The 25,962-nt window shown below is 59.1% G+C and overlaps 1 protein-coding gene and 1 non-coding gene across 5 annotated transcripts in view; both read right to left on the reverse strand.

The window, feature by feature from the left end:
• Positions 1-2,014: 2,014 nt before the first annotated feature.
• The window catches only part of NSD2 (nuclear receptor binding SET domain protein 2), a 90,690-nt gene continuing 66,742 nt past the window's right edge, over positions 2,015-25,962 (reverse strand). For 3 of the 4 annotated variants that reach the window (XM_042985134.1, XM_042985135.1, XM_042985137.1), the window contains exons 10-23: positions 21,641-21,772; positions 21,179-21,302; positions 19,982-20,182; positions 18,392-18,571; positions 17,892-18,048; positions 17,557-17,762; positions 16,089-16,192; positions 14,595-14,864; positions 13,615-13,731; positions 5,429-5,570; positions 5,199-5,305; positions 4,057-4,261; positions 2,946-3,209; positions 2,015-2,317 (exon numbers count right to left, since the gene is read on the reverse strand). In XM_042985134.1, coding sequence (XP_042841068.1) covers positions 2,292-2,317; positions 2,946-3,209; positions 4,057-4,261; positions 5,199-5,305; positions 5,429-5,570; positions 13,615-13,731; positions 14,595-14,864; positions 16,089-16,192; positions 17,557-17,762; positions 17,892-18,048; positions 18,392-18,571; positions 19,982-20,182; positions 21,179-21,302; positions 21,641-21,772 — 2,235 coding nt within the window. In that variant the 3' untranslated portion in view covers positions 2,015-2,291. The remainder of the gene's footprint in view (positions 2,318-2,945; positions 3,210-4,056; positions 4,262-5,198; positions 5,306-5,428; positions 5,571-13,614; positions 13,732-14,594; positions 14,865-16,088; positions 16,193-17,556; positions 17,763-17,891; positions 18,049-18,391; positions 18,572-19,981; positions 20,183-21,178; positions 21,303-21,640; positions 21,773-25,962) is intronic. The other variant, XM_042985138.1, reaches the window with a different exon arrangement.
• LOC122238277 lies at positions 5,679-5,805 on the reverse strand. Its single transcript, XR_006217222.1, has one exon.

Raw genomic sequence — 25,962 nt, forward strand, 5'->3', positions numbered from 1 at the left:
GCGGTTCCTTACCGACCGGGGCAAACGGGGTCGCTGGGCCACTCCAGTCCCCACAGTGGTCCTATTTCCTGACTGCCAGAGTGGACGTGTCCTTGTGCCCCGTGCGGTGTGCGAGGCGCCCGGGTCCCCGGAGGCCAGTGTTGGCACGGGAGGGCGAGACCTCGCGGGCCACGGGCACAGCACCGGTCGTTCTGACGCTGAGGGATCCGGAGGTGTCGGGGCGGCTTTCGTTTTGTTTCTGCTTCACATTGGTGACAAAGGGGTGAAGCTGACGTTCCTAAAGACCGAATCACCCCCGCCCTCCTCCCCCCCCCCCCCCCCCCAAAACGAGCTCTCCCTCAGATTCAGAGCAAAGCCCTGGCAGGAAGGCCCTTCGAGCTCAGCCGCCGCGCCTCAGCCTTGTTGTACTCGGATTCGTAAACCAGTTTTCTAGAGATTTTCAAAGTTAGTGTTATTTGCTCATTAGTTTTAAGTTTTTGGAAAGAGGGTAACCATGTTTAAAATAATTTTTCCAGCATTTCCTTCAGATCGTAGAATTTGAAAATATCAAAGTGACTCAAAACTCACAAGATTTTACTACTGTCAAGTACAAAAATAAGTTAATCTGCTCCCCAAAGTGCGCTGCAAAGCCAGTCTGATGGTCTGACTTCTGGTGGGAGAGGAGAAGCGAGGGGCGAGGCTTCACCCAAGGCCCTGGGCCATGAAGAGCGGAGCCCGCAGGCCTCGGGGATCCCTCAGGCCCTGAGCCGGAGCGCCAGGGCATGGGAACGCTGCTGGGCTCGTCGTGGGAACAACCTTCCAGGTTGTTTGGGGAAGGAGGAGCATAAATCTATGAACCAATCCAGTATTTTCTTGGGACGATTCGAGAGAAACGAGTTCTACGCGGAAGCACCCCACAGTTCCCCAGGTCCTACTGAGCAAGTGCATTTCCAGAGGTCACCTAAGCCACACGCAGGAGGGGTCCGCTGATGACCAAGCTCTCGTGTCTCCTTCGTGGCCGCGGATGGCTCCTTCCTCCAGGATCACGATAGGAGAAGGGCAGAGGGACGCCCGGGTGAGACCCTGTTCGTAGCGAGTGAGGCCCCGTCGGTGCCACGGAGCCTCATACCCGAAGCAGACTCTTCCCCGTGGTCCGAGCCCAGCAGAGACCGCTGCCCCCAAGAGCTCACGTCACCAAGCCACGGAGAAGCAGTTAAACGGGGGGGTCCGGGTCCAAGCATGTCCTGCAGTTGCATGAGGCAGAGGCAATGATGGAAGAGAAACAGGAGAGACCTCGGGAGTTTTCAACAAGGGACGTGTGTACATCTCTGTTCTCCTTCGGTTGTTTTAAGAAGAACGAACCAGAAACAAGCATCTGCTGCCGAGTATTCCATTCCCTTCCCTCCCATCGTCAGCATGGAGGCCGCGGGCCCCACGGGGCGCACTTGGCTGCCTGGCGTCTGGGACCCCCGCCCTTGGTGCTCCGGACTCCCCAGGGTCAAGAGACACTTCCAAAGAGAAGAGACCTTCGTGCTCCCAGGAGCTCCTCCCATGGTGCGGCCAGGCCTCGTAAGGAGTAAAAGTTAGTGACGTCTCACAGAGAAGTTCCAGGCCCGACACCCACAGATGGCGCCTCGGACCCCCAACACGAGTGCCTGGCGGTGGCGTCCTGGCTGGGCGCGTGTGACCAGCACAACTCCCGTTTTCTATGAACAGACCCCCAGGGGTGACGGGAGAGTAGCAAGTAGGTGCAACGGTCCTAGACTCTGCGTCTCTCCTCAGACCCCGAAAGAACAATTTTCGGAAAAGCCCGTCTCCCACGTGCTCTGGGTCCCCAGGGTGGGGAGCACCTGGCCGTACCCTGCTGCCGGGACTGTCCCCTGCCGGGCCGCGGGCGCACCAAGCCCCGACAGAACCATTTCTGTGAACTTGGCGCTTCGCACAAACTCACTGCGGGGCCGCACCCCCACCGAGTTGGCCCCTTTCCCTGGGAGAATTCAGGGCCGCATCAGTAAATACACGTTTCAGTCGGTGGTAATTTGTGAAAACAAGTTTAGCAAAAATATATTGAGAATAAAAGCCAGAAACTTGGTAAAGAAAAGCCCAATGAAAAAAATATACAAAGTCTTCCCCCAAATGTTGGTAAGAACCTAGTGCGTTCAGGGACAGGCCCAGGTGAGATGTGCCAGACCTGGCCTGGGCCGGGGAGGCCGCTCGGAGAGGCCCCACGCTTGCAAGGGCCACGGGGTGGCGCCATTCAGTCCAAATCCACGACAGAAAAAACTACGGGACAGCTTACAACACTGTCACTATCACCACTCCTGGGGCCGGCTCCTCACTAGGATGGAAAAGAAGCATTTTGAGGAAAAATTTCACATTAGTACAAAAAACCCCAAAACCATACAGCTGTTTCAGAAGAGCAAAATAATGATCAAAATCATGGTTTCCAAGGAATCCAGGGTCTGAGTCCTTGCCCGGGCCCCGCCCTGGTCTCTCCTGAGTGACGAAGGCAGGTGAGCTGGCCAAGTGACTTTGTTAAGATGAAAGAGATCATAGTGAGCCTTTAGAAAAATACTACCCTCTACATTTCAGGTGAGATAAAAACATTTCATATGCCAATTAATTTTCAATTATAACTTTAACCTACAAAAATAGAGTGGGAGGGAACCTTGACATTCTCAGAAATTCAAGTGTAGCTGTAATGCTGTGTAGTAAGGCTTGTTTGTCCCGGAACCTTCTGAACCTCGCGGCTCAGACGGGTCATCAGTGCAGACGCAGCGGGCGCTGCCGAGGATGGCTCAGTGGTGGACAGGCACTCCCTCCCAGGAGGCCTACACGGCTGTCATAGCGGCTTCGAGCTGGGTCCTCTGGGCCAGGACCCCCCCTTCCCTCCCCCACCCCACCCCCGCGGCCCTCCCCCCACCCCCCTCCCGGAGCTGGCCAAGCCACTGCCTGGCGCTATTTGCCTTCCGTGACCCTCCGCCAGCACCTCCTTCTCTTCCTCTTCCCCTTGGACTTGCTGGGTTCCGGAAAGGGTTTCCCAGTCTGGGCGCTCCGGGCCGACACGGCCCCCAGGTCATGCTCGCAGCAGCATGGCCGCCCGTCCCGCGTGGAGCCGAGGGCCGCCCCGTCCTGGTGCTCCTTGCAGAATGAGTTGGGGCAGAAGTGGCAGAATGACGTGGAAGGTCGGCCACACACGTCACAGTGGTGCCAAGGACATTCCCACTTCCCTGCAACGAAACACGAAACGTGAGCCGGAGCGGCGGAAGCATCAACGACTTCTAGCGTTTGCGTGGACCGTCCGGTGAGACGAACAGAGACGACACCGCTCCTCCCCAGGTGACGTGGAGAGGAGCGGAGGCCAGGCGGGCCGGCCCGGCGGGGGACGCGGCCCACCCCCGGGCCCCGCTGGCACTCCGGCTTCTCTGTGACCTCGCCGTGGCCTGGACCGGCTTTCTACTGGGGATTTGATTCTTTCCGGCGTTAATCTGCACCAGCTTGCTGCTCAGTGGGGTCACCACCCCGTCACCTGCACACTTCCCTCTCACGTCTGTCCAGAAAGTCTCGTTCTGTCATCTTTTGCACACGATCTGTTTTCTTTTACGATCAAACGTGTTTGGCTTCCCTTTGTATAGATTTTGGTTTGCATGAGGATCTGTTTCGCTTCTGGACAAGTTAACATGTCACACACCCTCACCCGTCATCCCTCCAGAGCGAGGCTGTTGAGAACAAGGCGGAGCCCGCCCCGTGTCCCCCTCCCGGCCCCGCGCGTCCCAGGCTGGCCCCGGGGGCCCCCTTCCTACGACACCCAAGGCTGGGCAGAGCTCTGTGCCCGGAGCCCGGCCCCACTCCCACGCCGGCAGCCCTGGCTCGGCAGCCACTCGTGGGACCTTGGCCCAAGCCCCACTCCGGGCGGTCCGAGGGGCTCCCCGGCCGTGCCCGCCGCAGGCCCTGACTCCACGCACGGACCTCCCTGGGCCGGGCCTCGCTACCTGAGTCACCAACGAGTCTGTGACCGGGAGAGGAGAGCCATCGACAGGGACCCCCAAAGGCCGCCGGGGGGGCCCGCTCACCCACCGAAGGGCCGCTTGCCCAGGCCCAGGCACGACAGGTGGTAGGCCTTGGTGCAGGATTTGCGGTCACACAGCACCAGCTGGCCGCCGTCCCCACAGCGGAAACACTCGTCCTCGGACTCCTTCTTCCCTTCGCCTCTGGTTCTCCGCCTCCTCGTTCTTTTCTTGGTCTTTTTGCCCTTTTCCTCTGAAGAAAGGGACGTCGAGGTCTAAAGTGAGAAACAAACGTGCTTTGTTTACGAGACATGCGTGGACCAAAGCAGTAACAAAAGGAACCACAAAGAGGGAGCACAAGAGCCATGGTGCAGGTGCGTGCATCTGCAGACGCTTTCGCCTGGCGAAGACCGAGCGGGGACCAGGCGTGTGCCTCGGGGGGGTGGGGGGGGCTCATCCCACACACGCCTGTTCTGCCCCACGGGTGACCACTGAGCACAGCGAGGAGGACCAGCTCTGCCAAGAGCCTCTGTAGTAGCGGCTGTCAGCGCCTCCCGGATCTGCGGGCGGGACGCACAGGCCCGGAGCGGCCCCGCCCCCACGGGATGCGCCCCTCGCTCTTTCCAGTAAGAACCGCACTGTGAGCGACAGAAACAAAATCGTGCCCTCGGCGGAAGCGGCAGACCCCCGTGGACATCCCAACTCCGGGCCAGATGCCCGTGATCCCCCCGTGTTTGGGGGCCTAGGCAGGCAGGTAAGTGGGCCCCAAATTCATGACCTGCCCGGAATCTCAGAACGGGATGCTCCTTGGAAACGGTGTTGATGCGGATGTAATGCGTTAGGATGAGGTGCGGCTGGGGCAGGGCGGGCCCTTAACCCAGAATGACTGGCATCCTCACGAGGAGAGGAAGGGACACAGAGACAGGGAGAAGGCCCTGTGCAGATCAGGGCAGAGACGGGAGTAATGCGTCCACCAGCCAAGGAACGCCAAGGCCGGCTGGAAACCGCCAGAAGCCGGCAGAGCCTCCGGACAGAGAGAGGCCCGGACGGCGCTCTGGCTGCAGACTTCCGGCCGCGTGAGCCATAGGAGCCCGGAGCCCTGCCGCCCACACCCTGCAGGGACCCCTCCTGCCCGCCAAAGCTACCCGCCAGCCCGGAAGAAGGGACGGACGTGTCCGCAGACGTCAGAAAGGCTGGCATCCGTGACTTTACCTTTGGTCTGTCCCCAAGGAACCCGCTGCAGTTGGAGGCCCCACACCGACAGACTGTCTTCTCGTTACCCAAACAGTCGAGGTTGTAGTTGAAGGTCAGCTCCGTCCCTAGGGGAGAAGAGACACGCGGCCACCCTGGAAACGCGTTCGTCAGGCCCACAACACACACTCCTACTCGCTCACGTCCACACCGGTGTCACGGCCTCGGGGGAGCCCGCGGATATGTCGTACCTGCGGGGATGTCGCACACGGCAAACAGGCCCACGCGAGTGTCCCCGTTCACCGTCCACTTGAGGGTCTCACAGTTGGGCTGGCAGCTGTGATTCATGAACCGGGAGTAGTTTCCTTTGGGGCCAGCATCAATTATCCGGTCCTGTAAGGTACAACTCAAGTTTCAAGTCGCATTTAAACGCGGGGGTGACCCTTAGCCATTACGCCCTTCTTAAAGGGAATTTTCACCGTCTCTCCCACTGGCCGACGATGTTGTACTGGAAACCGTGGTCTCCTGTGTCCACTCGGACAGGACGCCCCCAAACCAGTTCTCTGTTTCTCTCACTCACGGAGGGCAGGTCAGGACCACGTGGCGAGGACCAAGCCCCAGCGAGTCCCGGTGAGGACGGGGCCGCCAGCAGGCGCTTCCCCACACCAGCCAGCAGGTGACAGACAAGCCAGGAGGGACGGCAAGGTGTCACCACTGACAGCCGCCAGAGACTCACATCGACGGGACACAAACGACAGGACCCCGGTTCCAAAGGAGCAAAGGATAGAACCACACGATTCCCGAAGATCTGACCCAGACGCACAAGCACTTTGGGAAGGTGTCCACATTGCCAAGCAGTGGAGGAAACGCAGGTGAAAAGGACAACGGAACCGGACGCACTCGGTGACCGCAGGAACGGGTTTGATTAAAGCAGCCCGGCGCTGGCGAAAAACCACAAATATGCGCACGCCGTGGCCCTGCCCTGGGGCCGAGCCCGCGACGCAGCACTCGTGCACACGCCATCACCGTCCAGCAACGGGACGGTGCGGCTGGAGGTCCCTGCCCCGTGAGGGGGGCAGCCGAGGTAAGAGATGCACGGGGGAGGAGGGCACTTAAGATCAGGCACATACAGCACTGTGGTCACGAGCTTGTGCAAAGCTCTGTGTGAATGGGGTGAACAAACGTGCAAACACACAATCTGCACCCACACCAGGTGTTCCTTTCAATACAGAAATGCGATCAGAACGGGCTTGCTCTGCAGTGTGCCCTTTCCCTCCGCATAGGGGCCTTTCACGGCCCGCACAGTGTTCCTTCCCACAGCGGCGGAGGCCCTGGCCCCACAGCTTCCACAGCGTCACCAGCCCCAGGGCTCCAGGGTGCACTTCCTGGCTGAGGGCTGAGGGCCAGCATCCCTGGGCGACCTGGTGATCTGCAGCTCCCTCCCTATGTGTGTGTGTGCGCGCGCGCACGTGTGTGTATGTATATTCTGGATACCAGACCCTTGGTGACTACGTGTCAAATCTTTCTCCTAGGACAACACTCGATTTTTAACTTGATGGTACCTTTTCTCGCTCAAAACTTGCCCGGTTTTACACAACTGATTTTGTTAATCCTTCACTTTATGCGTTCGGGGTCTTCGACTAGCCTCGCACAGCCTTCTCGAACCCCTAAGTTACACAAGAGACCTCCGGTGTTTCCTGGCTCCTTACAGCATCTGGAAGATCTACTCTTGTGAGTGCAGTGAGGGGGCACCATTGCCCAGAGGTCTGTCGTCTGCCGCCCCGTCACTTGCCGCTGAGACTGGGCCACACCGTTCACGGGAACGCCACAGAGCGTGAGCGAGCGCCGTTCAGTCCTGCGGGCTTCGCCGTCTGCGTGGGCTCTAGATGGCCCATCGACACTTACTTTTATAATTTTTTTTAACGTCTGTATTTATTTCTGAGAGAAAGCGAGAGAGACAGAGTGCTCTGCGGGGGCAGAGAGAGAGGGCGACACAGAATCCGAAGCAGGCTCCAGGCTCCGAGCTGTCAGCACAGAGCCCGACGCGGGGCTCAAACCCACGAGCTGTGAGATCATGACCTGAGCCGAAGTCGGACGCTTAACCGACTGAGCCACCCAGGCGCCCCCAACGTTTACTTTAAATTGTTAATATCTGCGTGGAGATCACAGCGATGTGACATTTGGGAAGACGCACATTGTGACGCCATTTCCTCTCAACCAGAAACGGAGCCGTGTCTCGTTCATTCACGTCCTCTCACGTGTCCCGCGGGAGGGCTGTCGCCAGTGTTTCCGCGTGTGTGGGGGGGACCCGACGCCGGTGCGCAGGTCGTCCATGAGCCTTCCCCCATGCCGCCGTGTCCGGGGTCAGGAGCAGCAGCCACGGCATCTTGTCTCCTTCCTGAGCCTTCCAGGCCGAGAGTCTGGGACAGATTTTCACAGCTTCACCAAACTGGAAGAAACTCCCTTCTTTTCCCGGTTTCCGAGTGTTCAGGGAGCGGGGCTTACACAGCCTCAGAGGATTCCGCGGCACTCGTTAAGGTGACAGTGGGTGTGCCTTCCTGTGTCTGTCAGTCCTGGGCTGTGAAGGCCCCTGCGCTCCCGGGGGGCGGGGGGGGTGCTTCTCAGGGGCGCACCCTCCCCTCCTGTGGGCCCCAAGCCCGCTCCCTCTGCCCCATCACTGGGCCGGGCCTGGGATCTGCCCCTGGGGTGGGGGTGGGGGAGGGGGAGGGGGTGTGTCTTTGGAAAGTACTGGGCACCGTGTTGGGGGGGGGGGGGCGGGGAGACGGATGTGGCTTTTCACTTGTGCTGTTTGCTAACTGCTAAAGTTGTGCGTTGACTTCAGTTCCCTCATTAACCGTGTTCTCTCTGTCTGTCTGTCTGTCCAGGGCCCCTCCCTCTGCCTCGGAGGCAGACGCATGGCAGACCGGCTCCCCCAGCCTCTCCTGGCCTCCCTGTTGCCGCTCGAGGGATGTGGCGCCGGGCACGCGCTCTGCACGAAGGGGTCCTTGCCGCCATCGAGGCCTTCCTTTGAGCCCCCGGACACGGTGGGGCCGGAGTCCGGCCTCACCTGACAGGGGCCGCCCGCCCCGCACACGACTTGACGCTCCAGCTTTCAGAATCTTTCTTTCTACGGACAGCAGAGAAGCAGGCTTTGCTTTACAGACCACTTGGGGAATCTTTAAACAGGTGAGTTAATTCAATTCCCTGTTTACAGATAGGACGATACGCCGCGCACAAGTCTGACCTACCAGCCTGTTCTGTTCGCACGCGGGCCTCTTAAGCCTTTCACCGCGAAGGAACGCGGATCTCGTTACAATTTTCCTGTCCTGTTGGCAATTTGGAGTTTTGTCCTCCCGACCGCCCTTTATAAGCAGCCCGGCATCTCCAGCCGTGTGTGGCACCCACGGGTCTGCCACCATGGCCTCAGTGACCCCACCTCGCCAGCACCGCTCGGCCACCTTCGGTCTCCCTCCGGGAGTTGCCGGCTCCGATCCCCGGCTGCCACCGGAGGTGACCTGGGCTGCCCTTCCCTGTGTCGGGCACGATACCCCAAGCGCGCTGTGCTCCCGGACAGTCTCCTGGCTCCGCGCCTCACACTCGAGCCTCTTACCCTGTAGCCGCTGCCCCTGACGAACCGCTCAGCTGGCCGCAGGGTCTCTGGTCTCTGGCCCTCTCTTCTCCTGAACACCGTGTGGGAGCTGACCCTCTGTGCTCAGGCGCGGAGCTCTGTGTCCACAGCTGGCAAGCCAGCCTCATTCCCTTCCCTGGCACGCAATTCAGTGTCTTCGTCTGGCTACCGGAGGGTTTTGTCACACCCATAATTTTGATACAATATTCACTACGCTGGCCATTCTGGATGGATTTCCCGGAAACACAGCACCGTCTTCACCTCCTTCCGGTGTCCGGAGCGCCCGCGGTCACGCAGAGACTGTCCTCGGCCTGTGCCCTGTGTTGTGCTGGTCTCGTCCTTCCCCGCTCTCTCCCCGCCGCGTCCTGCTCAGTCCCCGCGTCTGTCCCACGTCTGCCCCGCGCTCCCACGCGTTCCGGGCAGCTGAAGCTTCTGCTGGGAGATGCCGGTCTCCTCCCGTTCCACCCCACGCCCCCTGCGTTCCCGACTCAGCCCTGCCTGCCGTCCGGCCGCCTCCGACTCCTCACTCTCTCAAGTCCAGTGCTTTGTGACGGCACCCGTCCCAGTGGCTTCTCTCCACCACAGGCAGCTTCTGTGGTCCCTTCATCACCCCGCTCGGAGGGCGCCGGGGCTCCGCAGCAGCCGGACTCAGGGAACGTGCACCGCGTGCTCTGTCTCGGGCACCTTCTCTCTCTCGGAAGACGGCCCTTCCCAAGCCCGTCGCTCCTGCCTCCCAGGAGCCCCCACACCTCCTGTCTCCGCTGCCCCCTTCCGAGACTCAGTGCTGCTGCCCAGCAGGTGCCACCCGCAGACGGCTCTTCGTCTCTTCCGACAGAGGCACTTCCAGGCTGATGGCCTGTCTGTCCCCAGCCCCACCGAAGACGTACTCCATATACTTTTTGTTGCTGTTGCTCTGGGAGCGAGCAGCCACCCTCTCCTACCACAGTCCCACATGTATTTTAATGTTTACAGGTTCCTGTTGCTGCACCGTGGGTCCGCTCCTGTCTCCTGTTTTCTTCGTTGACCTTCTTTTAAGATCTCTCCAAGCTGTTAGATACGCATTGAGTTCCTGGGTCTCTTCCACCCCCACAACTGCACCCAGTAAGCAGGGGAGTGAGGACCCTACTAAGGCCTCCTCCTTGGCTGCTGTGGCTGTTCAAAGTCTACCTTATCTGATGCTAATGTACTACGAACAGCCTTCTCTGCACTAGCCTTTACTAAGTTTTTAATTTTCTAGTACACTTACAAGCTTTCTGCTTCCTTTTTTTGTTTAACTTTTTAAAGTAATCTCCACACCCAACATGGGGCTTGAACTCATGACCCCGAGATCAGAGAGTCCCGTACTCCACAGACTGAGCCGGCCAGGCACCCTTCTAGTTCATTCTTAATACATAAGTCGCAGAGCTTCAGATCAGATTCCTGGGGCGCCTGGGTGGCTCAGTCGGTTAAGCGTCCGACTTCAGCTCAGGTCATGATCTCACGGTCCGTGAGTTCGAGCCCCGCGTCGGGCTCTGTGCTGACAGCTCAGAGCCTGGAGCCTGCTTCAGATTCTGTGTCTCCCTCTCTCTCTGGCCCTCCCCTGTTCATGCTCTGTCTCTGTCTCAAAAATAAATAAACATTAAAAATTTTTTTTTTTTTAAAAATCAGGTTCCCGTATTTTAGCCAGTCTAAACCTTAGTCTTATAAATTAAGCCATTTACATTTATTGTGATCATTGCCACACGTGTATTTTTGTATCCCATGCATGGTTTTTTGTTTTTAAGAGAGAAAAAACAGAGGAGATGGGTAGAAGAAGAGAGGGAGAGAGAGAGAGAGAGAGAGAGAGAGAGAGAGAGAGAGAGGCCCAAACAGCCTCCATATTCATTGTGGATGGAGCCTGATGCAGGGCTTGAACCCACAACTTTGGGATCATGACCTGAGCTGAAATCACGAGTTGGACACAGAACCAGCTGAGCTAAACCCATGCTTTCTAATTACCCTCTTTTCTCTTTTTACCTCCCTCCTACCTCACTGTCTACTTTCCTCATGCTCCTTTCCACTCAGTCGACGACTTGGAAGTCACACCTTCTGTTTCTATACATTTAGTAATTTTCAGTGTAGCTTTAACATGTGTACTTTGCCAAAGTGGAAAGTTGGTGACACCTCACCCCCGCATCCACACAAAACAAGCAGCTCGCAATGGCTCCGTGCCACCACTTCTAACCCCTCTGGGGCCGTCAGCCTGCCCTGCCCCTGACACCACAGCCCCTGCTGCCCAGCAATCACCACCGTGGTTCCCACGGTGCCAGGCAGCCAGACCCGTACAGGTGTGGTGTGCCCACTGTGGATTCGCGTGCACACCACACCTGCTTGCGTCTCGCAGGTCACTTCTGAAGCTCACTCTGCTTCCTCAACTGTGGTGGTGCTCAACTGTGGAGTGGGGGCTACCACCTGCCACTCTGTGCCGTGTCTTCAGGCCGCGGGTCACACGTGGAGGAGTCTGACTGTCGCTCCTGGAACGTGCTCCTCTCTCTGCCACTTTCAGTCTCTGGTGTCCCTGCTACATGTCTTTGCTACGTCTGGGTTTTTTTTTTTAATAGCATCTCTAGGTATACGTTTATTTTTAGTTATGCTATTCAAAACTTGGGTCAATTTCCATCAGATTCTAGAAAATCCTTTTGCCACATGACCCTTCCCCCATTCTCTTGTCTTTCCTTCTGGAGCATCCGAACATGTCTGCCTTCTGCGCCTCCCGGCCTCTCCGACAAAGTTTTCATCTTCCCTTCCCGTGCCACGGCCGACAGCCTCTCCGGTCCCGGCTTCCGCTCCAGCCGTTTGCCCTGTGGCTGCCCAGCGTCTCCTCAGCCACCTTCTGGGCTCATCTCGACGACTGTGTGTTAGCTCTCGGTGTGAGGCGTGATCGCCACGTCTCCTTTAATGGCTTCGGCCGTTTCTCACACGCTCACTGAAGACTTGGTGCCAGACTTCAGTCTTGCTACTTCTGGCTCCCACCAAAAGCTGAGACTTTGTGAAGGTCCTGCTTGAGGACATCTTGTTCCACGGCCCGGTAAGCGCTGAAGTGGGACTTGCGCTCTTTTTATGGCAAGGACGTGACGTGAGGTGTGAGTTGTTTCTCTCTCGTGGGCCTTTGGCTTTATCTTCTCTTCAGTCAGGGAGCCTAAGTGAATTATTAGGGTTCAGCAGTTTCAGGGACCAATCTGTGTGTTAAATGACGAACCTGGCATTTCTTACAACACACGAGTGGTTTACATTTTGACTCCAAAACCTGGTAAGACACGCGTTTCAAGTGTTAAACTTCTAATAAAACAACCTCCCTCACCACTACCGTCTAAAAGGGAGGGGGGTGGCAGCGGGAAGCCTGAATCCGCTACCCTCGGGGCCAAGCGTACGGGCCCCTCGCCTAGGACTACCGCCCTCTGAGGGGTCTACACGGGTGCCTCAGCTCCAGCTGCCCGCCAGGCCTCCGAGCAGGCCTTGGCGGTGGTCCCCACACGAGGGTCGGCCCCCGGAGGCTGCACGCGCTCGCCCCTGCTTCCGAGAAGCGGCCTCCCTGCCCCTCACCCGCCACCCTACACAGGTGTTGTGGGCAGTCGGTCCTCCCCCATCCACAGCTGGGTGTTCTCGTACCACGGGATCCCTGTTTGTCAGCCTGTGGGGTCTGCCGGACCCGCCTCCGGCAGGAGCTCCGGATGTACTGTGCCCCCCGACGGGCCCAGGGAGGAGCTCCGCCCCCCTCTGGTGCAGGACCCTCACCTTTCTAACCAATTCCTTCACCTTGAACGATTTCGAACTTACAGGAAGAAACACGGAATGCTACAGCCGACGCCCGTACCTCTCACCCGGACACGCCGCCTAACTGACGCTTTCGCACGTTTGCTTTCTCCTCGTCACCTAGCCCGCAGAGGTGCCCGCGCACACGCTCCTTCCCTCGCCCTCTGCCAGTGAGTTCCTCGGACACGTCAGCGCTGTCCTCACGAGGAGCTCCCTGTGCAGACACTTAACCGTCACGGACGGCACCGTGTCCACAGTGGGGTTTCCCGCACGGTCTCCAGGGGGTCCCGTCCGGCATCCCAGCCCCAGGGTCTAGGGTCCCGGCAGGAAGCGCACACGGACCGCGGCATCTGCCTCGTCTCCTCGTGGTGGGGCCGCGGCCTCCCTGGGGACGACCCTGCGAGGTCCCCGGGACCATCCTAACCTGGTGCGTGATCATCTTCTACCTCGTTTCCGGCCATCCTTCGCGGTAGCCACCCGCTCCTGCTGGACGACGGCCTCAAGGCCAAGCAGCGGACACGAGCCTCGCGACCGCCTTCCCCACGCACGGCGCTCGGGCACCACAGAGGCCGCCCCTGGGGTCAGAGCAGCCCGCCGCGCACACACCCGGGAAGGGCCGTCCCGGCGGGCGGGAGCCGGCCCGTGAGCGTCCCGGATGCACCTTCTTCCGTTCACCCCCACCGGCAAACGGGCGGTGTGGCCCCTGCTCCGAGGACATCGGTCCCTCTGGCCGACGTACCCTGCAAACTGCACACCTGGGCTGTGCGGCCGACAACGTGTAACTCTCATCTTTTCTCCTCTTTTCACCGACCCTTGGTCCGGCCTGTGTGGTACTTTGTGCGCGCACCAGCGGACGCACGCGGCCCCAGGACGCCCTCACGCGGACAGGCCCTCAGGCAGCTGCCGGAAGGCGCCGTGCCCCTCAGGAGAGAACGCATAAACGGCTGAAGACCGGGCCATGCGGACGGGACCACAGACGGGCCTGTGGCCCCGGGGCACAGCGCAGCGCACGGCCCCGTGGGGAGCTGGCAGCACTACCTTGTCTATGGTGAGCATGTAGAAGTGTGTGATGTCGTTCTCGTGTGCGTGTTTGATCCTCGCCATGCACTCCTCCTCGTCGATCAGCTCGCCGACGTACTCATTCACGAACTCTCCCTGCAAGGCAGAACAGCACACCGTGACCGTGGTAAACAACGGGGTCCGGGTGCAGGAGCCCGCGCCCGAAGCGCCCGGAGCCGGCACCGCGCGCGCGTCACGACGCGGTCCGGGGCGCGTCTTCCCAAGGCCCTGCAAGTTCAGGTCTAGCTCGACGACTCCATGCTCGGCTGTCAGGGAACACTTCACCCGAGCGTCCTTCCCAAAGCGGCACCCTAACTCTCGCTTCCTGCAGCAACTGCCTCTGGGCACCCTGGCGGCGCACCGCAAGCTCCCACACGGCCGGCTGCCACGGCTCGCCTTCCCTAGCAGAGTCTACGCGGCGAGAGCCCGGAGGAACTGGCCGCCGAGGCGGGCAGTGGAACCAGACCCGCAGGGGCCGTGCGCGTTTCAGAGCCGCTGCTCCCGCCCGGGATCGGCCCTGAACCAGGCCTGGGGTCTGAGGCCGCCGCCCCCCAGGCCACGGCCTGGCCTCGTAAGCCAATTCCGGCTGCCCCTCTACTTCCGGCTGCCCAGCCTAGGACGTGGGCAGGCCGTGTGTGTGGCCTGTGGCCTTGACGGACGACCCGGTCCCGCGCTGCCCCGGACGGAACAGCCGCCCGTCCAGGGCAGGGCTCCTTCACGGTCTTTCCTGTCATAGAGCAACCACCAAAATGCCAAGTGGAGGCCAAGTCAGGGGCCTGCTGAGTTTTACCTTGCTGGACAGCAGGCACGTAACGTTTTACGACATTCAACCGTAGAAACTCAGACTTTTGAAAAACCCCGTTCTCACGTGCGTGCAAAAGCGTACTAAGCATATCCAAGCGTGAGCCGCCAGCCGGCCCAGGATTTCTTGCAAGCAAGGAAAGGGGCTCGGCACACACCTTTCTGATGTCCCGCTTGGCGACCAGGCCCCACCCTTTGCCGTCCGTCTTGATGATCTTGGTCTCGGGGTACTGGCGCTTGGTGAAGCACTGATTCTGGCAGTACTCGCCCGCGGGGCACACCTGCGGGTGGCACTCGAACATCAGCATCCGGTTCAGACACTCCGAGTCGAAGCCGCAGGGGTTCTCGTCGGTGGGCTTACAGTTGCACTTGGGGATCTCAGAGATGTCGGCCGTGTGGATCTGGACTTTCCCATAGGGCTTGTTCACCTGCCGGGGACACGGGGGCGCGTCAGACAAGAGAGCAAGCACCCCGGCCTCCCGCCGGTCCCCACGCTCCAGAGGAGGGTGGCGGGGGGGAGGGGGGGCACGGCCCCCACCCCGCCCGTCACTTCACGTCCCTCGTCCACGCTTGCCCCGCCAGGCTGCCAGAAGACAGGCGCACAGGCACGTGCTGAGCACGGGGCAGGGTCCCTGTAGCCGGGGACCCGCAGGCAGGTGACCAGGGAGGCTCTGCCCCGGCACACTCGCGGTTCACGGTGACAGCACAAGAGCAACCCAACCACAAAGCCACAGACAGAGCGGAAGAGGGACCGAAGCAGAGGCCAGTAAGGCGAGGGGAAACGTGGCGGAAGAAAGGCCCTCCTCACTGCTGGGCCGCGACAGCGAAACACAGAAGCGCGACCTGAAAACCCGCCTCAGGAGCCCTCAGGTCCCAAGCTGTTTGACCCAGGAGCTCCGTTTCCACGAAGTCATCCCCGAGGAAACGCTAACCCCAGAGCACGTGTCACCTGCACACACACCCAGGGCGCGCCGCCCGGATCTGAGGAGCAAAGACGCGGCCCTGAGCGGCCGGAAGGCAGCTGACACACTGTGCTGAGAGGCTGCCAGGCCCCAGGCGGCAGGACACGGTGACATCGGCTCACCCAGCGTGACTGTGAGGAGCTCCTGGACCTCTCTCCCTCCCACTCCATGGGGACGTGGGGACCCAGGTTCCCTGCCGGGACTGCCGGGCTCGCCGGAGGCAGCACGGTCGCCCCCGCAGTCCTTGTGCGGCATCCACACCCTCTACGGCGGGAACATCGCTTTGTCTCCAGGGCTCCGGCTGACCAAGCCACGTTCCGGCCGAGCACCGGCCCGGGCTGGCCACCTCTCATCCAAGCTCGTCCCCAGCACCGGGTGACGGCGGCGTGCCCGCCACCACCCCCGCGCCTCACGGGCTCCCGGCTGGAGCCTCACACGAGGGCAAAACCCAAAACCGCAGAGACCCCCCCCCCCCCCGCCCCAGCCCTGCCCGCGCGCCCTCCCCGCCCCCCAGAAAGGACACACGCTGGGCAGTGGCTGCACCTGCTCTCTGCCCGTGACCTCAGGCAGCGGTCCACACGGGGGCTGCAGATAGCTGCTTGCTCACGGCAGCCCTCTTACCCACCGCGGCCGGAGGGCCCACCCACGGTCCCCGCAGTGACCCCTGACCCGGCCCCCCACCCCCGTCACCTTAATGTGCTTGTACGGCGGGGGCTTGCGCTCACTCTCCTGCGTTTCTCTGGCTTCCCTTTGAAGTTTGATTTCACGAAAACGAGCTTCAGCTTCCTGCAGTGCTAAAAAGTCCACGAAATGTGAGCGTGAGTAAGAGGTTTAGTAAATTCACACCTCCACCTACAGGCTCTGCGTCTAAGCGGCCGACGCAAGCCTCCGTGTCCCGCCAAGTGCGGTTACCAGTCTCCGGGAGGCTCTGGGGTGCGCACGCTGTTCAGGGCGGGTGCTTTAAATGCCGCGAGGGTTTTGCACCCAAGATGCTCAGAGAGCGCCGGGCCGAGGAGGCCTGGGAGGCGCCGTGCTGTGCCACCTGCCACCAGGAAGGCCCAGGGCGGGTTTCTCTGGGAGGGTGATGCTCCGGCTCCCACTGTCCACGGGGCTCTAACACCCTCCCGGGAGGGCATGTCCTCTGGGAGGGGGCGGGGGGGGGGCGCCGGGCTCAAGCGAGGGCGGAGGACGCCATGCGTGCTGGGGCCACCCTGACCCCCAGGACTCAAGTCTGACCTCACGACCCACCAGCACGTCAAGTCTCAGTTTCAACATCTGTCATCTCATTACGAGTTTTGCAAATCTTTCTCATCAGACCTTTGCCGCCCGCTGTGCGTGAGGCCCGCAGGAGACGAGACGCCGGTCTGTCAGCACAGCCCGCCCAGCCACCCCCATGTGCCACCGGCCGCGATGCGCCCACCCTCCCCGGACTAGGACGAGCCGAACGCACGCCAGGTCCCCCTTCTGTCCCACTCACTCCCGGCCCCGAGTAAGTGCCACCTCCTCCAGTCAGGTGGTGGCATTCCCATCCCGTCAGTCACCCTGGCTGTGGAATCAGAGAGCGGGGCACCAGTCTGCCTACCCACACCTGGCCCTTCCCGGGGCACCCGGTCTAGACGGCGGCAAAGTCTTCTCCACATTTCTGTCTTACGTAACAGGCAAGGCAGGAGCCATCTCTGTAAACCAGTACTGGAATACTTCTTCAAAGTAACTTTCACTGCGGGGCACCAGGGGGGCTCAGTCGGTCAAGAGACCGACTCTTGCTTTCTGCTCAGGTTATGGTCTCGGGGTCGTGGGATCGAGCCCCGCGTCGGGCTCCGCACTGACGTTGCAGAGCCTGCTTGGGATTGTCTGCTCTCTGCCCCTCCCCCGCTCTCTCAAGATAAACCTAAAAAAATTTTTTTTTGAATAAAAATAGAGCTTCCAATGCATGTGAGTGAAATTAATCCCAAACCAATGCTGTAAACGTTACTCGGGAGTACATTTTATCCTGTGCCTCAACAAATCAGTCTGCGAACCTACGTTTTCCTAATTTAAAGCACCGCTAGAATGCTCAGCCTGGTGTTTTCTACAGAAACCAAACTTTCAAACAACAAAAATCAGGGTTAGCAGAAGGTACCCGCGAGTGCGGTTTCGCTCCGTCTGGAAATGTCCGTACCGTTTTTGAAGACTCTTCCGATCCCTCTGACCCCCTGGTAGCGGCTGCCCCGGTCCCCCTCCATGTACGGGAACACTCGCGCCTGATGCGTCCAGTAATAATCTTTAGACCCAAAGAAAAACACAGGGAATTCTCCAATCTCGTGCTTCATTTTCTGAATATTTGGGGGAACATTTTTGGGATGGCAAACTTCTGCCGGCCACCATCTATTATAAATATTAAAAACAGGGTTCACAGACTCTTCAGACAGAGTGACAGTCATTCAGCGCTTTCAGTCCTGCAAAGTGAAAAGAACACAGTGAACAGGGAGGCAGACAGGGTTCCGGTCCTCACACCTGTAGTTCCCCAGTTTAACCCAGACGACGTCCTGGAAGTGCAGCTTCTTCCCGGCTCGGCACTCGTTGCAGAACCAGCTGCCGTCGGGCATCTCGATGCTCAGGCAGTCGGGGTGGAAGGCCGCCGGGCAGGACTCACAGCACAGCAGGCTTCCCCTGCAAGGGAGGGCGAGCGGCTCGCACTGGCCCTTCCCCACCCGCAGCCACCCCGCCCCTCGCCCCACGACGCGAGCCCAACCACGGCCGGCCGTCGGGGCGCAACCAAACGAGCCCGTTCTATTGGCATCACGGAGACCTCGCCCTCCGGCGGTGCGCCGGCCTCCGTGAGCTCAGAGATGTCACGGCGCACACCGGCACGGGAGCACTTGGGAGACATCGGGAGCGTCCCCACCCGGAGCAGGGTGGGCGCGGGGGCCCCAGGGGTTACCTGCGAGAGCTGCGCGCGAGGGAGCCCAGAGAAGCAGCCCGCCCTGGCCGCCCGCCGTGGCGCCAGCCCTCACCTTTGGAGCACACGAAACACCAGCTCACGTTCACGTGCGCGTGATGCCGCTTCCCCTTGCGGGCAGTGAAATGGCTTGTGCAGATGATGCTGTGGGAAGCGATCACGGAGCAGCCGGCCGCCAGACAAGCGTCCCCTCCGTGGTAGGCGACGGGGCAGCGGACGCACCGCATCATTTTCCCTGGGGGCAGAGACACGCGCTGAAGGCCCGACGGCGAGCAGGGCGGCGAGAGGCGACCGAGCCCCCCACGCGTTTAGAAAATTCATGCTGAAATAAACTCGGCGTATTTGACGAAAGCAGTAACCAGGATGGAAAGAACACTGAATAGATGTTACAAAAACACATCTCCCCCAGGCGACGGTGCTTCAAAACCATCGAGAGGATAGTCAAGCGCTTAAAATGCCTTATTCTCTCTCTTTTTTTTTAAATAACAGTTTATTTATTTTTGAGAGAGAGAGAGACAAAGCACGAGTGAGGGGAGGGGCAGAGACAGAGGGGGGACACAGACTCTGAAACAGGCTCCAGGCTCCGAGCTGTCAGCACAGAACCCGACGCGGGGCCCGAACCCGCAAACTGCGAGGTCGTGACCTGAGCCGAAGTGGGGGGCTCAACCCGCTGAGTCCCCCAGGCGCCCCGCCACATTCTTAAATAAGGTCAAGCAGGGCTGATAAACCCAGGCACCGCCAGCCCGTGGGGCCTGTAGCGCGCCTCGCAACGGCTCCGGCCTCTACCCACTGGGTGCCAATCTGCGCCCCCCCAAGGTCTCCCCAGACGTGGCCAAGTGTTCCTGGTGAGCAACATCGCCACGGTTGAGAACCACCGGAGTCAGAAGCACAGGTAGCCCACCACCCTCAATCCCACACACCTAACGTGAAACAAGGCAGATACGGCTTGATGTTAAAGTATCTTCCTCGGGGCGCCTGGGTCGCCCAGTTGGTTAAATGTGCGACTCTCTTGCTTTCAGCTCAGGTCATGTCACGATCGATCGTGAGATCAAGCACGGAGCCTGCCTGAGATTCCCTCTCCCCCTCCCCCCCCCCCCCACTTTCTCTGCCTCTAAACGAATAGATAAATAGAACATTTTTCTCATATACGAAGAAGCAGTAAACCTGGGACACACATACGGGCACCTGGGAGGCTCCGTCAGTTAAGCATCTGACTACAGCTCAGGTCACGATCTCGCGGTTCGTGAGTTCGAGCCCCGCGTCGGGCTCTGTGCTGACAGCTCCGAGCCTGGAGCCCGCTTCAGGCTGTCTCTCTCTCTCTCTCTCTCTCTCTCTCCGCCCCTCCCCTGCTCATGCTCTCTCTCTTGAAAATAAATTTCAAATTTTTTAAAAATTAAAAACTGGAACAAACAGAACCTATCAGAATGGTTCACAGGCCCCCCTCCTAAAGTGGAGGCTCCGGGAGGACGCGGAGGGCAGGAAGAAGGCACGGCAGGGTGGATCCTCTTACCGACTTCTCGAGAAAAACCCTGCTAGCCGGTGTCGAGTCAGTAACAGAAAGACAACCGCCACTCCAAAGAAAAACCGAAGGCCTTTGGGGACAGACCTTTCGGCCACCGCGCCCGCCTCCCGTGAGCGCCCGTACCTTTCGAGGGCCTGGGGTTGGAAGGGTTGGACGCGTGGCAGGTCACGCAGCTGTGCAGGGGGCAGCGGAAGCCTCGGCTCTCGAACACGGTCAGAGGGTACTTCCTCACACAGGCTTCGTGGTAGAACTTCCCGCACTGCGACACGACGCAGCGCCTGACGTCCGTCTTGCTCTCCTTACACACGAAACACGAGTGAATCCCTAGCAGACGGTTAAAGAGGGGCAGGGAACAAGAATTAAACTGTCGTCCCTGAGCCACCGAACTCCAGCAGCCCCGTCAGGGGCGGCCCGTGCTGCCGAGGCCTCGGGCTGTCTTCGGACCTCGGTGCCCGGTCCGAGCACGCTTCAGAAAACGGTCCCACCATCAGGGCCGTTACCTTGCCGTGAGATGGGCTCCAGCTTCCCCGGAGGACAAGGAAGTCTGAGCAGGAGGCGGCTGAGGTGGGGACACCCCCTCGAATTAGCGGGAAGCCGGAGAGCAGGCATTCCTCCGAAGGAAAGCTTTTGCTCTCCCTCCTGAGCCATTAACCAAGTACAGCGAACCTTCACTTAGAACCAACCACAGGCAGCAGAGGCAAAGTGCCGTCACATCGGATGACCTTGGCTTGGGACGGGAGGGACTCGGGAAGACTCCACGTGTCTTCCTAACCTAGGACACGCGCCCACGAGAGCCAGGAGGCCCTCAGGGCTGCGCGTGGACAGGAGGGGCTGCATCTGAGCGGCCCCTCTTCCCAGCAGGCCCCAGACTGCGCCGGCGAAGGAAGCGGTGCGGCAGAAGGAAGCCGTGGCCGCTCGGAGACGGGCACGTCCTTGCCGTTGACCCCGGAGTTCAGGTCCGCGCCGCGTGTCTACGGAAGCCCACGTGCCCGTGAACGTCCGTGTCCTGGGACTGACCGGCCAGCTCACCTGTACTGGTGACGCCGGGCCCTCTGACACCGGGGCACCCACGCCGGCCGCCTCCCAGCGCGGGGCTCAGGACGGCCCGTTCCGTCACTCTGCCGGTTACCTTACACCGCTCTACCTCCCGGTACGGCCACCGAGGGGAGCGCGTCACGCTGGAGAGAGCAGGCCGTGGGGACGCCGAGGGGAGGCGCGCACCCGCCGGGAGGGGGGGGGGGCCAGGCCCGCGAAGCGGGAAGCACGGAGGCAGGCGGGCCGGGGGGCCGGGGGGGGGGGGGGGGGGGCCGCGGAACTTGCCTGAGGCGCACTCGCTGCAGGTGAACCTCCCTTCGGGTCTCCGGGCCAGCCCGAGGCAGGCGAGGTGGAAGGCTCCGCAGCAGGGCCCCTCGCACAGCAGGAGGCTGCCCGGCTTCTCGCACAGCTGCGGGGCGGAGGCGCGGCGGTGAGGACTGAGGACTGAGGACGCCGGTGCCGGCCAGGCTGAGCCCGGGCGACCCCCCCCCCCCCCCCCCGGCCCACCCGCGGCTCCCCTGCCTCCTCCGTCCACGCCCGACTTCGCACGTTCGGAACACGCGTGCGCCACACGTCGCCACACGGCGGTGACACGAAACAGCCTCACGCGGACGCACGAGCCCGGCCAGGGCGCTCGGTCCCGGGTCCCGCCGCGGCCCGGCGCCCTCACAACAGAAGCCCGTGTGACCGCGGGTGCGAGTGCGGGCCCGGGTCAAGGACAAAAGCAAGCGGCGGCCGACCCCTCACCTGACACACGTACTCCTTTTTGGCGGCCACGCCCCGCTCAGACTTCTTGGAGGAGACGGACGCTTCGGTCTGGGTCTCGTCGGCGCTCTCGTACGGGGACTCGGCGGGCTCGTCTCCCGGGCCGTCCGACACCTGGGGGCGAAGGAGGCGGCACAGGTCACCAGTGCGGGCGGAGGCGGCCCGACTCCTGCTCGGCTGCGGCCCGACTGCCAGCTCCTGGCCGCAAAGGCCCGGCGCCCACGGTTTCCTGGGAGGGCGCGGCGGGTCGACCGAACTGTGCGGAGGCGGCTCAGAAGCGGACTTCGCCCTCTCCGCGCGGGCAGAAGGGGCACAGGGGCACGTGTCTTCGCGTTCCTGCCATCCTGACCAAGGAAGGAACTGGTGAAAACCCCACGTGTCCCAGCAGGTGACCTGGGACGGGCCCGGGACTGGGAATCTTGACCTCTGTCGCCCAGTCGCTTACGGCCCAGCTTTTCACAGTAAGAGAAGCAGATCAGCACCCAGTGACTTTCCAGAAGAGCCAGAGCGAGGGGCAGGAGGGGAGCCTCCGCACGGCGGGCCCGGCCGCTCCTGGAAGCCGCCAGCACACGCAGTGTGGGCCGCGACTAACGGGCCGTCCCGACTTGCCCTCTGCCTGCCGCCCGTGGTCCCCGGACAGGTAAGCGGGCGAAGGCAAGGTCAAACCTGCCGGCTCTGGTGACACGTGAGCCCAAGAGAAAGCCCTGGGAGAAAAACATTGGCAATCGTGGAGCAAACAAACCCCCCCCCCCTACCATCCCGGTCGTATTTCATCCCCCTTCATTATCAGGGATCAAGGAGACCAGGCTAAAGCCTCCCTCTCATCACTGTATGCAACGTCTTGCCCTCATTTGAGCAGCAAGAAATCTCTAAATAGAAATCAATAAATCTTGAGTAAGAAAACGTTCTTCTATACCAAATTGAAACTGAAAAAAAAAAAAACCTAAAAACACATTTAGCATTTATTTGACGTTAGGTAAGTGGAATGTTGAACACTGAGTTTTTCAACACAGCAAAAGTATAAACTACATTTCCTGTATACCTTGATAACCACGACAAGTAATTATGTTATAGGCCTGCCGTTTACCAACGACTACAAGGCTAGAAATTAAAACCGGGCCACAATTAAACAAAACAGAACAAACCCCACCAGCCAACCCACCCAATTCTGTAGTCTTATCAATTAACTTCCTCCAGACTTAGCTCGATGAAATTACAGGGAGAAGAAAAACACCCCAAAACACTTAGAGCTGGTGTTAGCGGGCTGGTCTTTGAGGGACACGCTGCCTCTGGCTGGTGTGTGTATCAGTTGGGGGGGGGGGGGGGGGGGCAGGAGGTCGGGCCCAGCTCTCCGCCCTTGCTCCTCTATGCTGACCCCTCCCGCAGTAACAGTCTCAGGAGGAAGCCGCCTTTACACTCCCAATTCCTCACCTTTTCCAGGAAGACGGAAACAGCGGCATGAACGTACACTAAGTTATGGGGGTCTCACACAGTAGTAGGTCTCCCCTGCCCCCCAGGCTGGCCAGATGGTGCCCCTCCCTATCAGCTCAGCTCATTTACTCCTTTATCATCAACATCCAGAAAGAAGGCAACTTGAAAAAAAAAAAACAAAAAACCTCTGCGTTCAAACCCCAATTTTAACATGTCCATCGTATTCGGAGTCACAGATGGGCGGGGTCTGAGACGCTAGGGGTGCTGGGGAGCCCGGGGCGTTGGGAACACCGGCCACACCTCGGGGCCCCGGTCAAAGGGCAGCCCAAGGCTGACCCGTCTGACGAGGAACCGAGGCCCAGAGAAAGGGCCTTCAACAGGGGCTCGGGGAAAGCGAGCCCGGTGCCCTGCCCACCAACCCACATTCTTCCCTTCAATGTGGTCGGAACAAATTTAAAGCTTTACCAAAAAAAAGAAAAAAAGAAAAAACAAAAAAAAAAAAAAAAGGAAAAATGCATGGAGAGAAAGACAGAAAACACAGACCAGTCCTGGGTCGAAGAAAGGAACAGCACCTTTTATTTAAGATTTACAGAAAAAGTTAGCACGTTTCCACTTGGAGATATTTCCTAAATTAACAAAGTCTGTTTTGAGGAAATAAACACTGAATACATATTTTGAATGGAAATATAAATGTTAAGACACACATGAGGCTTGTTTCCTGATTGGGGTCTAAGATACACATACAGAATACAGACCTTACAATATTACAGTCCGTGACACAGATGCGGGAGATTGCGACCTTCGGCCCAGCGAACCCCTTCCCAGCGACCCAACGACCACTAGCACAGTCGGAGGGATCCACCGGCTCTCCGCTCGGCAGACCACCCACAAGAGGAGCAAAGCACGCGGGCACCGCGCCAGCCTCTACTCCGGGTGCAGGGCTCCGCCTCCACGGGCACCAGGTGACGGTACTTACTCGGAGATGCCGTTTGTGAAAGCGACACCTTCACCCGAATGGTCCCGACACGGTCCCAAATCTCAGTCTACGACATCTACGGTCTATTCCATATCCAATAGGATGCATTTGGAAAAAGAGAAATGTAGTAACTGAACGGACACAGACTGTCAACAACTTTCCCGTTGCTTCCCGATCCACCAAAGCCACACCTGTGGCACGGATTTCCAAGCGGCTTAGTTCCTGACTTCTCCGAGTTTTCTGGAGTCTGAAAACACTTTCTCTACCCTCCACTCAGTATGTGATAGTATCAAATTGCCTATTTGCCTTAGAAATACGTTCCTTTAGGGGCAGGGAATGCTGTCTCCACAGTAACGCAGGGATTTTTCAAGATGATATTAATGAACACAAAGTAACCTAGTGAACATATTTGAACCAACTTCAGGAAACAATGTAGCCGTTTAGGGGGACTAAGGAACCCCAGTCCTCTCTGCTGTGACTGGGGGGGGGGGGGGGGGGCGGCGGCCTGTGCCTCAGACGGCAGGGTACAGAGTGATTTTTAAATTTTTTGACAAAACAAATCCCTTCACAAATCGAATTCCACATCATTTTTGAAATACAATTACAGACCTTGAACAATATATATTTCTATAAACCAACATTATTTCCATGTTTACGTTACGCTTTTGTAAAGGAAGAAAGAACTATAAGTACTTTCACATAGCATCTTGGATTTACAAACGATAAATATCCTGTGCTCAGCAGAGTTAATGAGCTTAAAATGCAAAGACCAATCTCAGGTCCTCCAAATTAACATCACAGTGAAATATTAAGAGTGGAATTAAAATAATTTGTAAATCAGTCATTCACCACCTAAAACACTACAGTTCAGAGTAACTTTTATTAAAGCGACCCTCCTAGATGACCTCGACTACAATGTCCTGGGGGCGCCTCAGTTCTAGGGCTGGGCCGGGTCACCGAGAAACACACACACACACACACACACACACGCACACGCACACGCACACGCGCCCCACCCACCTTCTAACCTGGAAGCCTCTGTGTCGTCCAGCGGCCCCAGAAGGTGCCAGTGAGAGCCAACAGGTCGGCCACGGCCACAGCCACAGCCATCAGGCCATGTGGTGGCCGCTCCAGATCCAGATTCAAGGCTGGCCATGATCGTAAGAGGAGTCTCTACAATGTCCTATCGACCCGACCCCACTCCGTCCCAACCGTGTCCTCAGCAGTGGGGGAGGGGCCAGGGCCAGCCTGCTACAGGCGGCAGCAATAGCAAGGCAGGGCAGCTGAAAACAGTAGCAAAGCTCCCACCTGCAGCTGAGCAAGCCCTCCCCCCACACCCCTGCACCCCTGCATGGGCCGACATTTCTTAAAGATACAGTGTGCCTGAATGATCAGCATGCTTTAAAATGTACACCAAAGAATTATGTGCCCAAACTCAACAGCTCTGTGTAGGCCAGAAGTTATAAAGCGCATCTAATGTGTAACTGTCTAGTCGCTGTCAGGTTCTTGGACGGACCCTGAGGGACATCCTCCCTGGCTGGTGACAGCGCCTGGAAGGGAGTGTGGAAGGGAGTGTGCGTCTTCCCAGACAGTACAAGGAACAGGCTGAATACAGTGCATGCCATTTTCCACCTGCTAAGGGTAGCTGGCTTTCCATCAATGGCCAAGTAAGTCAGTGGTGATTTCTAACAGGCTAGGTAAAACAGCAAAACAGAACTGAAAAGGCATCAACACCAATGTCCCTAACCAAAAATCCTAAAATACAAAGGAGCCAGTATACTTCTTAAAACAAAAAAAGGGAAGAAAAAGGAAGGAAGGAAGACAAACCTAAGAGCCAAGAAGCAGCCAGTGACAGACTGACAACGTGTGGAGACTCCTTTTCTAACCAGACTCCATT

Source organism: Panthera tigris, chromosome B1, assembly GCF_018350195.1.
Source record: "Panthera tigris isolate Pti1 chromosome B1, P.tigris_Pti1_mat1.1, whole genome shotgun sequence".
NCBI classification, from domain to species: Eukaryota; Metazoa; Chordata; class Mammalia; order Carnivora; family Felidae; genus Panthera; species Panthera tigris.